This window comes from Felis catus, chromosome C2 (genome assembly GCF_018350175.1).
Source record: "Felis catus isolate Fca126 chromosome C2, F.catus_Fca126_mat1.0, whole genome shotgun sequence".
Classification (NCBI taxonomy): domain Eukaryota; kingdom Metazoa; phylum Chordata; class Mammalia; order Carnivora; family Felidae; genus Felis; species Felis catus.
Window position 1 is genome coordinate 48,166,493 of NC_058376.1, and position 13,681 is coordinate 48,180,173.

A 13,681-nucleotide genomic window follows, 5' to 3' on the forward strand; every position below is an offset into this window, starting at 1 on the left:
TTCCAGACTTCCAGAAAAAAAAAACTAGTTGTTCAGCATAAACCAAAGTTTGGATAAGCTATTTAGACTACTCATTAATTAGGGTAAATTTTATAATACTAGGGAAAGTTAACCAGCCAGGTTCCCAGATGCCAGTCAAGGTCCAACCTTGCAGGAAGGCTTTTCTAAGGATATGTAGTCTCAGGCTACTATGCTAACTCTTTTCCACATAGTCTACCCCACTTGGCCAAGACATTTTTAGAGCAAAATTATCATCAGTAGAACCCCATGCGGCAGGGTGAAGGCAACTTGCTGTACTGACTCTCTTATGCCCTCCACAGTCCTGGATTTAGCCAATTAAAACAATCCCACTGGGACGCCTGGGTAGCTCAGTTGGTTAAGATTTAGGCTCAGGTCATGATCCCAGGGTCATGGGATTGAGACCTGAGTTGGCTTCTGTGCTGAGCATGGGGCCTGCTTAAGGTTCTCTCTTTCTCTCTCTCCCTCTCTCTCTCTCTCTCTGTCTCTCTCTCTCTCTCTCTCTGTCTCTCTCTCTGTCTCCTCTTCTGCCCCTATCCTCTGCTCGTGCTTTCTCTCTAAAAATAAATTTAAAAAATTAAAATTAAACAAACAAGTCCCATTAACAATAAAGGTCAGGGGCTCCTAAGGGGCTCAGGCAGTTAAGCGTCTGACTCTTGATTTCAGCTCAGGTCATGATCTCGCAGTTCATGACATGATCTTGTGCTGACATTGTGGAGCCTGCTTGGGATTCTCTCCCTTTCTTGCTCTGCGCCTCCCCCACCCATGGGCCCACAGGCACTCTCTCTCTCTCAAAATAAACTATATTTTCCTGTGGAGAATATTTCTCTTTCTGTTGTCTGCCTTTTCTCATAGGGTCCAACAGGCAAAAATCATAGCAAAAATAATTAGTTATGAAGATTTCAATATTCAGAAATTCAAAGAGTTTAAATTTTTAATCCATCCAAACAAGAAAGTTATGTTATATTAACACTTTTATTGGGAGACTTCACCAGATTAGAATAATCCTTCTAGCCTTTATGAAATTACAAGCATATATTTTTTAATCATTAAAAAAATTATATACCCAGATGCAATAGCCATAAAACAAAAAATAAACACATTTTAGAAAGTTTCTTAATCTTTCTTTCTTTTCTTTTTCTTTTCTTTTCTTTCTTTCTTTTTTTTTTTTTTTTTTTGTTGCAAGTTTACTCAAACCTTAGCAGTAAATTCAACACTTTTAGGATTAACATTACAACTACTGAGAGATCCCAGCTGGAATGCAACAGGCTGCTGCACCAGTGGGTAGATTGTTATTTTTCCCCTCTTCTTCTCCCGCCCCCCCCCCATCTCTGTCTTTTTTTCCTAATTTGTGTAAAGTTTTCTCCAGCCTTGGAACTGACTTAATCTTATTTCCTCCCACTTGGGGGAGTGAACAATACAAACATACAACATTTTGGCTCACACAAAATGTTTTAAAGGAATGTTTGAACCCATTCTCCTCCCACCTGAAGGACAGAACAAAACCTAAAGATGTCACTCAGCCTGCACTTTTTATTTCCTTCACCTTAGCTACCATGGCCGAAAGCAGCCAATAAACCTAATTCTCCTAGGGTTGGATCTATCATTTTTAATTCCATAGGTAACCTTCACCTTTCACAAGAGACATCATCTCCGCTGCTGTTTCATACCACAGGTGACTAGGTGGCCATTGGGAGGTGAAGGTTCACAATTGTATCCCTTTCATACCTCCTTTCTCCAAACACTGTTTTAGCCATATTTTAGTGAGTCAGAGCTGTTTTTAATGAATCCCACTTCTGACACCAACTGGCACCCCAGTTTAAAGATTGCTAGAAAAATCCACAGCATATAGTTATACTTATGGATAAGATTTGTTACACTGAAAGGATACAATTTATAAAATCTAAAATGGTAAAGGGCATGTTGGGTGAAGTCTGAAGAAAGCCAGGCACAAGCTTCCAAAATATATATATATTTTTTCCATTGAAGCCTTATTATAGGATGTGTTTAATTTCTCCAGTAATGAGTTTTGGCAACACATGTGAAGTGTCTACATTCTCATTTGGGACTTAGTGCCCATGGTTTTTAATGGGTGCTGTTTATGTGGGACCCTGCTATGGGCTGTATGTTGTAATCCTACAAAATTCATATGTTGAAGCCTAAATATAATATGATGGTTTGTAGATAATGGCTTTGGGAGATAAATGAGAGAGTGGAGCCCTCATGAATGGGGTTAGTGCCTGTGATGGTTAATTTTATGTCAATTTTATGGGGTGCCCAGATTAAACACTATTTCTGGATGTGTCTGTAAGGGTGTTTTTAGATGAGATTAGCATTTGAATTGATGGGCTCAATAAAGTTGATTGTCCTCCCCAGTGTGGTGGGCCTCATCCAATCAGTTGAGGATCTGATTAGAACAAAGGACAGAAGGAGGAATTTGCCCTTTTTCCCCACCTCACTTCATAAATTGGGATATCTCATCTTCTCCTACCCTTGGGCTTGGATTTACACCATTGGCTCCCCTGGTTATCAGGTTTTTAGACTTGGACTGAATTACACCACTGGCTTTTCTGGGTCTCTAGTTTGCAGATGGTAGATTGTAAGGCTTATCAACCTCTATAATTGCATAAGCCAATTCCACATAATAAATCTCCATATTTATAACTTTATCTGCACATTTCCCAATATAAGAAGGGTTCAGAACTCCAAGACATAGATGTCACTCAAAGAGGTTTTTAAAATAATGTCCTATTTCTTTTCCTCAAAATACTTTTAAGCAATAATTAGGTATGACCTGTTCTGGTTTTTCAATCCTCTGGTCATAGATTTATTATTTTGTTTCAAAAATTGGAAGAAAAGACATTCCTGTCTTAAGAGGAATAGAAAAGAAGAGGTTTATCCATAGTTAAGTTTTGTGGACATACCTATCCTGCTTCCCCAATGAAGTTACCATGTTTCTTTCTTTAATAATAGAGACAACCAATAGTGGTTGCATACATTTATAGTTATAACTTTTCTCATCTGGGCCATTGAGAAGCAGGCTTTCTGCATTCTGTAATAAAAATATACAAAGTTACAAGCCTGTATCTCTCACTATTTAAAACAAGAAGTAAAAATGTTGCAAGCTATTTTATGCTTTGGTTATTTTCCCTTAGCAACTTAGAAATTGTGGTACCATGCTCTAGAAACACTGGTCACAATTATTAAGCGTGTCTTTTTGCAGCTCAAAGAGTTTTCATATGGGAAATGGCCAAGATACCTCTGTTTACAAATGCAAGATTTCTCAAAGTTTTCTTGGAATACTGGTGGAATGGTGGAGTCTGGACTTCATTATTCTACTCCTTGCTTCAAACTTGGCTATGCTGCTTAGTAGTAATTTAACCTTGAGCAAGTGATGATCTGTTTGAATCTCACTGTCCTTATCTATAAAATGTGATACAAATCTCCCAGGATACATTTAAAAATATGTACATTTACAAATATGTAAAATATTTGACTTCATACCTGGTACAAAGCAGGGGTTTAATAAATGTATTATTCCTGTTATCTCAAAAAATGCCCACTAAAAGGCAAGGTTATAGTGTTCATAGAAGCTTTTTATAATAGCCCTACCTGAACACAACCCAAATGACAGCCCAAAATGGCCATCAGTTAGTAGATTGAATTTTTTAAAATGTGGGATATTCATCCAATGCAGTACTATATAGCATGAACTACCATTACTACAAAAGTATGGATAAATCTCACCAATATAACATTGAATGATATGAAATAATACATTCTGTATAATACCATTGAAACAAAGTTCAAAAACAGGCAAAATTATAGAGTCAGCAGCCAGAAGTCACAACCTTTTGGAGGGAGGATGGATTGGAGGAAGGACAAAGGGAGCCAGCTGAGATGCTGGAAATGTTTTGTCTTCACCTGCATGGTGGTGATCATATATGGGTATATGCATGTAAAAAATTCATCAAACTGAACACTTAATATTTGTACATTATATACATACATGTATATAATTTACATTTATGCAGATATAAATGATACATCAGTAAAAAAAAATGCTCCCTTAATCCCAGGATTTTGTATCAATAGCAGTTTTATTTACTAGGAGTGTATCTAGCAGACAATATAACATGCCAAAAGCTGGCCATCTAGCAGGCTGTAGTCAGTCTGTCCCTTGTAAGTGGCCCCATTTCAGAACTAGCCTGGAGCTGACAGGCATATTATAAGGTCATGCTCCATCATCATTGACAGCTGGAGATGCCATCACATGCCATCGGCAGCAAAGCACAGGGAAAACCAGGCAGTGGACTGTGCTTCCCACCCTTAGGCTTGGAGGCACAAGCCCCAGCAATGGAAGGATTAAAAAGCCTCAATTTAAAAAGACAGGGGGAGGGGAGGGAATGTGGGCTGCACAATTTATAAATAGACATTCCCTGAGGCTGCCTGATGGTGAAGTGGTTGTTTAGTAAATCTTTCTCCCTTAAGAATCCCATTATCGGAGAGCATTTGAAAATACCAGTTTCATTTTGTCTTTTGGGGGAGATCCTGGGTTTCATCAAGTCAGCCCTGTTGGATGATATTGCTCTCTGTCAGATCTAGGGACAGGCCTTCAGTACCTTGAATCACCTATACATGGAGCACAAAGATGATGATGATGATGATGATGATGTGTCTTTTGCCAAATGGATGAGCAGCTTCTGGGGTCACAGCTGGATAGAAGAGAATGAGAGAGGACTCCGAGACCGTCATGGATCACAAGCTGCCAGTTACAGGAAAACCTCCCTGCCCTGCCCAGTGAGTTATTATCAGAGAACCAGGGGAGAGCTGGACTAGGGGAGGGGGGTTTCTATTGGATAATTTTTGAAGAGGCCTTTGGTATAAAATTTTCTTTGGTTAAAAAGCAGTACTTCTAAACCTTTTTATATCCACAAAAATCCCTTTTATTACTTTATCTTGTTCTCCAGGGGAACTGATGTTCATCTATTAGGTAAAGATTTCTTCATTTTTAGTAGTCTAAGATATCTTTAACTACGATTTGGAGCTACTGATAAACCTGAGACAATCCTTCTGAGGGTTAATAATATAATTCAAGCCAAAGGAAAGACACTTGATATTATAGTTTGTGCAGCATCGGCATGGGTCAATGTGTGATTTCCTATAGTCTTTTTAAAATACTGAAAATAAGCTCCACTATTTGATAACCTCTGAAGAATTGGTGATTCCACATAATAAATCACCACCTTTGAAAAAATTTGATATCCTTTTTCTTCTGGTTCCCCTTTGGTTTCCTGAGGGTAGAAGGAGCCACAATTGTCCTGCCCTCAGCAAGGCAAACACCCAATGTCTAGGGAACAAGATGCAAGCAGGAAAGCCCCTGATGGGGAGTGGGTGGGCCTGACCAGGTGAGGACTCCGCAGCAGGTGCAGACAGTGGTTCTCTTTGTTCAACTGTGGTGCTAGAAGACTCCACTGCAGACACACGTGTCCTCTGCTTCCCAGTTACACAACAATAATACAGCTTTTCTTTTTCATGAGTCACTTAGAATTCCAGCTGTAGAGAATACATTCTCAACCTTCTGCCTCTGTCAACCCCAGAAACAAGTAAGTTTTGGGGTAATGTTATTTTATTTCATTTTTATCCCTAGAGTTCTCAGATGCTTAATGCTTATAAGGGATATAAAAGTGTGTAAGGCAAAATCTCTTTTACTCCCACTGACCAGCAAGTTTTGAGGAATGTCTTTGAGGCACAAATATTTGAAAATAGGTTTCTTACCAAATGCATACTCAGGGACTAAGGGCAAGTTTCAACAGCTCTTTGAGCTTCAGGTACCTTAACTAAAAAAGAAGAGAGGCTGGACTGGATGATCCCTGGGAACCCTTCGAGTGCTAACTGTCCATGATTCTGTTGTAAATGAACACCTGCATATCACACTCTCGTTTTAATCTCTTATGTTCCACTTTGAGTGAGGTATTCACAATGTGTGAACCAGAAGTGTAATTAGTTTCCAGTTTCCAGATAGTGAGGACCAGGGAGAAACAAAGAGAAAAATTCTGATTTGCTACTTATCTCAACAGCCCTTTGGAGCCACTGAAAATAGGAAAACAAAAGAAGACACATGACTTTTAAAATACAGTTTTGTTGAATAAATTTTAGGATTTATTAGACTTTTAATACTGAGATAATCCACCCTTTTTAGAGAATCCATTTTTAGGTTTCAGTGCTGTTTGCCTTCAACTATCAGGGTGGAATTTGTTATGTATGACATTTCTAAAAGATGTCCATATATCTTTTCCTGCTCATACTAGCTTTGAGCATTTGCCTGAATTAACCTCTTCAGATTCTCTTAGTCAACAGTGACTTCCATAATTATCAGACTAACATGCAGAAAGTATGTGCTTATTTAAGGATGCAAAGCATGGAATAAATATGACCACACATTATTCAATAGAACAGCAAGAGCATAAGCACAGAACACAGAGCAGGGGACCCAGAGTGAGGTGAGCAGAGTCCTGGGAAATAGGGGTCTGAATCTCCACCTCTGGTCACATTATGCCACATATTTATGAAGAGAGCCTGTAGTTGGATACTTAACTGTTTGAATTCTAAAATGTACTCAGGTTTTTCTTACCTTAGAGATATGAGAACCATTAGGTTTTCATTTTTTGTGTGTGTGTTTTGCTTTGAGCTCAATGAATAACTTAAAAAGAAAAGCTTACTCTTAGCCTTATCTCTTTTCTTCTCTCCCCACTGCTCCAATCTAAGGCTCTTCCCTCTCACAACCTATTAGTAACCTGTATCCATCAATATTACATGCGTTGGAAGAGAAGAGTTTTCTCCTTCTTTCCCATTTGAATGTGGTTTCTAATATGGCTTTCAGCCTCATGATTTCCGCAAAACCATAGCGATGGAGCCTTGATTCATTGAACATATTTATTGAATACCTATTATGTGCCAGACATTATGCAAGCCTCTATAGGCTTATAGGGCACAAGAAGACAAACAAAATCTCTGAGCTTGTGGAACTTCCAGTCTAGTGGAAAATACAATTTGTCAGAAAGAACAAGGTAGACAAGGGGTAGAGCGTGGTCCTTTTTAGAGAACACTATTTTTTAACAAGCCTCAGTTTAATGATCTATGATTGCTGATTTAAAGTGAATTTAAAAATCTAACTTTACTGTCCTGATGTTCTTGGTGGAAAAAAATGAAGTGATATGAAGTCCCTTTCATTAACTGAACTGATGTGCCTTGTACCTCCAGCGCCACAAGTAAAAGTTTCTGTATTCCTTATTTATTCTGCTCTTTGAAAGCGGATTTTAAAGACTTTAGTCTATTCAGCTTTCTAGGCATCTTCTGTACCTTACCATGGTTCTCTTACCATCCTTTGGCACAGTTTGGGCCTATGGAAAGGGAGATTATGCTAAATGAAAGGAGTCTTCAAGGAAGAACCAAATTCCCTGGCCAAGGGCTTTGTTAATTCTATTTTTTAATTTATTTTTTAATGTTTATTTACTTTTGAGAGAGAGAGAGAAAGAGACAGAGTGTGAGTGGGGGAGAGGCAGAGAGAGAGAGGGAGACACAGAATCCCAATCAGGCCCCAGGCTCTGAGCTGTCAGCACAGAGCTGGTCAGTGGGGAGCTTGAACTCAGGAGCTATGAAATCATGACCCGAGCTCAAGTTGGGTGCATAACCAACTGAGCCACTCCGGCACCCCTAGCTTTGCTAATTCTAAATGCTTTCTCAGGACTTCCTCTATGCTCCAAGGTAGGCACAGTATATGCTTGCCCACATGGTATCATTTGAGGGGATATAAAAATAAGCCTCTACCTGTCTGCACCCAAGGGATTAAAAATTTTTTTTTCATGTTTATTCATTTTTGAGAGAGAGAGAGAGAGAGAGAGAGAGAGAGAGAGAGAGAGAGAGAGAGAGAGAACACAAGCAGGGGAGGGGCAGAAAGAAAGAAACTCCGAAGCAGGCTTCATGCTGTCAGCACAGAGTCCGAGGCAGGGCTTGAACCCATGAACCAAGAAATCATGACCTGAGCAGAGGCTGGATGCTCAACGGACTGAGCCACCTATGTGTCCCCATTTTTTTCTTTTTGAAAATAATCACCTTTAGGGCATCTGGGTGGCTCAGCTGGTTAAGCACCCGACTCTTGGTTTCAGCTCAGGTCATGATCTCCCAGTTTCTGAGTTCAAAACCTGTGTGGGGCTCTGTGCTGACATCCCAGAGCCTGCTTGGGATTCTTTCTGTCTGTCCCTCCCCCAGGCACACTGTCTCCCTCAAAATAAATAAATAAATAATCTCCTTTAACCATTTTTATATTCTCTCTTCATGGTCTCAATTTAAAGCAATAGAAGACACTTATAATTTTCATTTTTATCCTGACTGACCTGAGTATGGCTACACACTGTCACCATTACAGTATCTCACCATAGGGGTGGTTTGCCCGCGTTTGTTCACTACACGGAGCGGGCGGGGCATGGCCCCCTCAGAGGATTTTTCATAAACCTGAGGAGAAGGAATGCCCTAAAGTTACGTGAGTAACAGTGGTTTCTTGTTTTTCAGGTTAAATTTATATTTAATTTCAACAGGAGACAATGCCTTAATCCCAAAGATGAAACTAGTGATAGAGTTTCAGGCAACAGTGACAACTCTACGGTAGCACTTTTAGCATAACGCTCTATGGATTTGTTTTCTATTTTCTACTGGATGTAGAGGAGTCGCTGGAAGGGCAGCAGAGTAGAGAAGGAGGAAGGGAGGGCTCCAGAGGCAGCCACCCAGGGTCGGCCACTAGCAGCGTAACTGACTGAGTTACCTACGTCTCTCTGACCATATGTAAAGGTGACTGATGGGAACAGCATATGCCTCATAAGGGTGTAGGGAAGATTCAATAAGTAATTTATGTAATGTAATTAGGACATTGCCTGGTACCTAATGAGCACCTATGCTTCTTATTATTATGTGCTGGAAGTGTTGAAAATTGGGAATTTTTTTCCAGATGATGCTTTAGTTAAGTACTGCAAAAAGTTCTAGAGTCTTTCATTTTGCCTTTCCCTCATTGTCTCTAATGTTTCTCTTTCTCTCTTATATCACAATGGCAAGACAGTAGGTAATTTTATACTGGTGGTTGGCATTTGGCATATGTTCTGTTTATGGACTGATGTCGCCCCCTCCCCCTGCTAACCCTCCAAAATTCATATGCTGAAGTCCTAACCCCGAATGTGATGGTATTTAGAGATGAGGCCTTTGGAAGTAATTAGGTGTAGATGAGCTCATGAGGTGAGATGGGATTACTACTCTTATAAGAAGAGACACCATAAAGCTTGCCCTTTCTCTTTCTCTCCACCTGCATGCATAAGTCTTAGGCGAGACATTTAGCTGACCTAAGATTCATTTTCCTCATCTGTAAAAGGGAAGGATGATTCCCTCCCAGGATTTGTTCTGAGGTCAGAGGTCAAGGACATGGTCCCCAGAGAGTGTGGTACTCTGGTACTGTGCACTACGACTTAACATGGGTCTTATTATCCCAGCACCTGGAACTTTCTCCTCATTGTTTCTCATTTTGCTGTTAATGGGTGTCTCAGGGGCTTGTATTTACACAGAGAGCAGGAGGGGTACAAGTGAAGGGTGATTGCAATTAAAGCCAAGACAAAGAATATCAAGTAGTTAAGCTCTCCAGAGGAAAATTTTACATAACCAATGTCTTTTTATTTATTTATTATTATAATTTTTAAAGATTTTATTTTATTTTATTTTATTTATTTATTTAATTTTTTTTTTCAACGTTTATTTATTTTTGGGACAGAGAGAGACAGAGCATGAACGGGGGAGGGGCAGAGAGAGAGGGAGACACAGAATCGGAAACAGGCTCCAGGCTCCGAGCCATCAGCCCAGAGCCTGACGCGGGGCTCGAACTCACAGACCGCGAGATTGTGACCTGGCTGAAGTCGGACGCTTAACCGACTGTGCCACCCAGGCGCCCCTAAAGATTTTATTTTTAAGTAATCTCTCCACCCAACATGGGGCTCAAACTCACAATCCTGAGATCCAGAGTTACACGCTCCATGGACTGAGCCAGCCAGGTGCCCCACCGATTTCTTATTAATTAATTAATTAATTAAAGTGAGAACCTATGCCTTGGGTCAGAACTGGGAACTGGACAGTGACTGCTCTGAAGGCAGTGTCTGTACACGCTTTGTCACTCTGTCATCTGGGACCCCAGCTGGTGAGCTCAAAATGAAGGATCCCATCCCATGGGCAAGAGCCCACACTCACAGTGTGGGAGAGAAACCTCTAAGGCTAGTCCATGGCTGTGGAGGTGATATGTACGTACTTGGTAAAAATAAGCTACATAAAAATAAGCTAGGGCACTGTTTCATGTCTTTGCCAGGAAAATTACACTAGAAGGGCATATAAAATTCCAAAAGTAGAGCTTGCATGGTAAGTAAACATATTAAAAAATGGGAACTTCTCCCTGTAATAGATTAGATACCTCTTTTAAGCCTGTTTCCCACAAAGTCACACACAAAAACAAACAACTGGAAAAACCTATCTGATAGGAAATATTAAGTATATAATATTAAGTATATAACTCTTGCCATTCTTTTAGGCCCTTTGTGCAAACATCCTCATTTCATATCCAACCTCAAATTTAAAAATTATATTTATTTATTTATTTTAAATTTTTTTTTTAATGTTTATTTCTGAGGCAGAGGGAGACAGAGCGTTAGTGGGGGGCGGGGGGCGGGGCAGAGAGAGAGGGAGACAGAATCCAAAGCAGGCTCCAGGCTCCGAGCTGTCAGCACAGAGCCCCGTGCGAGGCTTGAACTCACAGACCACGGGATCATGACCTGAGCCGAAGTTGGACATTCAACCAACTGAGCCACCCAGGAGCCCCTAAAAATTTTATTTTTAAAATTTTATTGTGGCAAGAACACTTAATACTAGATCTACCATCTTAGCAGGTTTTTAAGTGTGCAATACAGTATTGTTAACTATAGGCCCAAGGCTGTACAGTAGATCTTTAGACCTCATTCATCTTTGCATAACTGGAACTTTATACCCATTGATTCGCCACTGCCTGTTTCCCCCTTCTCTCAAGTCCTGGCGACCACCACTCTATTCCTCGCTTCTATGGGTTTGAGGAATTTAGAGACCTCATGCAAGTGGAGTCATTTAGTATGTGTTCTTCTGTGTCTCAGTCTCAAGTTTTTAAAGTACCATTTTTTTCTCGATAATATAATACATGATCACTGCAGAAAACTTAGAAAATACTAAAAAAAAAAAAAAAAAAGTTCCATGGCACAAAGAAAACCTTTCAAAACATTCAGGTATGTTTTAAGGTTGTCCATCTTACAATGTTATCCTGGTTCAAGCCCTCCTCCCACCTCCCTCCTCCCAGGCGCTCCCGCTCAGCAAGCTTCTTTTCCTTCCAGCCGGCAAGCTCTTCTGTGGCACATATGGGGCTCATCCTCAGGCAGAAAAGTGTTCCCTGTTCCCTAATTAACCCTGCTCATCCTTCAGATTGTATCTTAATCATCACACCTTCACAAAAGTCTCCCCGATCCTCTTAGCCACTCCAGCACCCACACAAACATACATTATTTTACCCTATTATATCCTCTCAAGGCACCTTGAACTTTTCCTTTACAGCATTTGGCCAAGGTTGTAGGCATATGCCCTTTTTGTTTAGTGTCCTTCTCCTATGCAGACATCATCTCTCTGCAGGACACTGTGCCTGTTTAGCTCCCCAGTTTATCCAAAGCACCAAGTACTCTGTATTACCTATAATAAATGGAATAATATATACAAATTTACCTCATGTCTTTTTAGTAGCTTTACAATCTTGAACCACATTTTTGATTATTTTTTGAGAGAAAGTTTCTAGACATGTGTATTAGTTTTTTCGGGTGACTAGACTGGGTGACTGGGTGACTGGGTGACTGAAGCAGCAGGAATTTATTTTCTCACAGTTCTGGAGGTTAGTAGTCTGAGATAAAGGTGTGAGCAGGTTTGGTTTCTTCCAAAGCCTCTCTTCTCAGCTTGCAGATGGCCACTTTCTTGCTGTGTCTTCACGGTCCTTCCTCTGTGTGAGCCTATCTTTGGCATCGCTCCGTGTGTGTCCATATTTCTTTTTCTTATAATGGCACTTGTCAGACTGGAATGAGACCCACCATAATGGTCTTACCTTGACTTAATCTTTAAAGGCCCTATCTCCAAATGTAGTCATATTCTGAGCTACTCATATAAGGCTTCAACATATGAATTTGGGGCAGGGGGACACAATACAGCAAACAACAATGTGCAATGGATGGATCCAAGGAGGGGGATATTGTAAGCCCCCTGGCACATATTGCCAACAGCTTTCTGGGAAGGCTATCCACATTTGTGGTCCTACCAGCCTAGATCCCTGCACTCTTGATGGTATTGGTACCATTAGTAACATTTTTGTTTTAAAACTGAAAGGTAAGATTGTGTATTATTTCATTTTCCATAATCTTTGACTACTAATAAGCATAAACAATTTTTACCAGCTGGTATTTTGGTATTTATTTTTCATTCATTCTCTGTATATTTATTCATATATATATATAGAGAGAGAATGAAAGAATATATATGTGTATATATATATGTATATGCATATACATATATATATTTTAAGGTTTTATTTTTAAAAGGTTTAAGATTTTTAAAAAGGTAATCTCTACACCCAATGTGGGGCTCAGACTCACAACCCCAAGATTGAGAGTCTCATGCTCTTCGAACTGAGCCAGCCAGGTACCCCTCATCTAATATATATTTAATGAACTCATGCTGTGAATAAGGCAAAGTGCTGCATAGTGGGATTCTAGCAGAGGATGAAACATGGCTCTTGATGTGATGGAGCATATGGTCTAATGGAGAAGAGAGACGTGTAACAAAATTACCCCAAATATTGAGTATAGTTGTGATGAGTATCATACAGGAGAAGTACGAGATCCCAGGAAGGCATCTAACTGGGACCGGAACCAACCAGGGCAGTAGAGAAGGGTTTCTGTGGAAATGCAGAATGACTGAGTATGATTAGCCATTACCTGAGGTAATGTGGTGGGGTGGTGAGTGGTCATGAGCACAGAGGACCACCTGTGAAGGTGCCTGTGCCGGGTAGGAGCATGGGAGTTGGAGGAAGTGACTAACCAGTGAGACTGTCACCAAAAGGGCAAGTGGTACAAGATGAGGTGCAAAACGAAAAGTGATCAGTTGTGACTTGGTGGTTGTCCTCCCCACTCTTTCTGCTGCAGGAACAACAAAATAAATGAGTGCGTGGATATGGGACATCCACTATGAAGAGGCTGCTTCTGTAACCTGGCTGAAAGATGATCTGGGTGCCTTGAATTACAATAGTAACAGTGGTGCTAGAAAAGCATGGATAGTTTTTAGAGACATTTGAGAGGTGGAATCTGCTGACGTGGCAATTGAATGTGAAGAGTGGCTCCTGAGTTACTGGTCTGAGTAACTGAGTGCATGGTGGTGCCATCTTCTAAGTTAGGGGACACAGGAGGAGCAGGTTTGGGGAGGAGAGGTCATGAGTTCAGATTTGCACAAGTCAGATTGGGTGCTAGTGGGATACCATGAGGAAACTTGAGGGTGCAGAAACTCCAAGGAGATGTCTGCTCTA

The 13,681-nt window shown here is 40.4% G+C and overlaps 1 protein-coding gene across 6 annotated transcripts in view; it reads left to right on the plus strand.

Annotated features, from left to right (window-relative positions):
• The window catches only part of LNP1 (leukemia NUP98 fusion partner 1), a 37,101-nt gene that overhangs the window by 16,287 nt on the left and 7,133 nt on the right, over window positions 1-13,681 (plus strand). For 5 of the 6 annotated variants that reach the window (XM_019839617.3, XM_006936000.5, XM_023260089.2 and 2 more), the window contains one exon: window positions 4,618-4,818. In XM_019839617.3, coding sequence (XP_019695176.3) covers window positions 4,657-4,818 — 162 coding nt within the window. In that variant the 5' untranslated portion in view covers window positions 4,618-4,656. Of the gene's footprint in view, window positions 1-4,617; window positions 4,819-5,566; window positions 5,625-13,681 lie in introns of those variants that run through there. The other variant, XM_019839619.3, reaches the window with a different exon arrangement.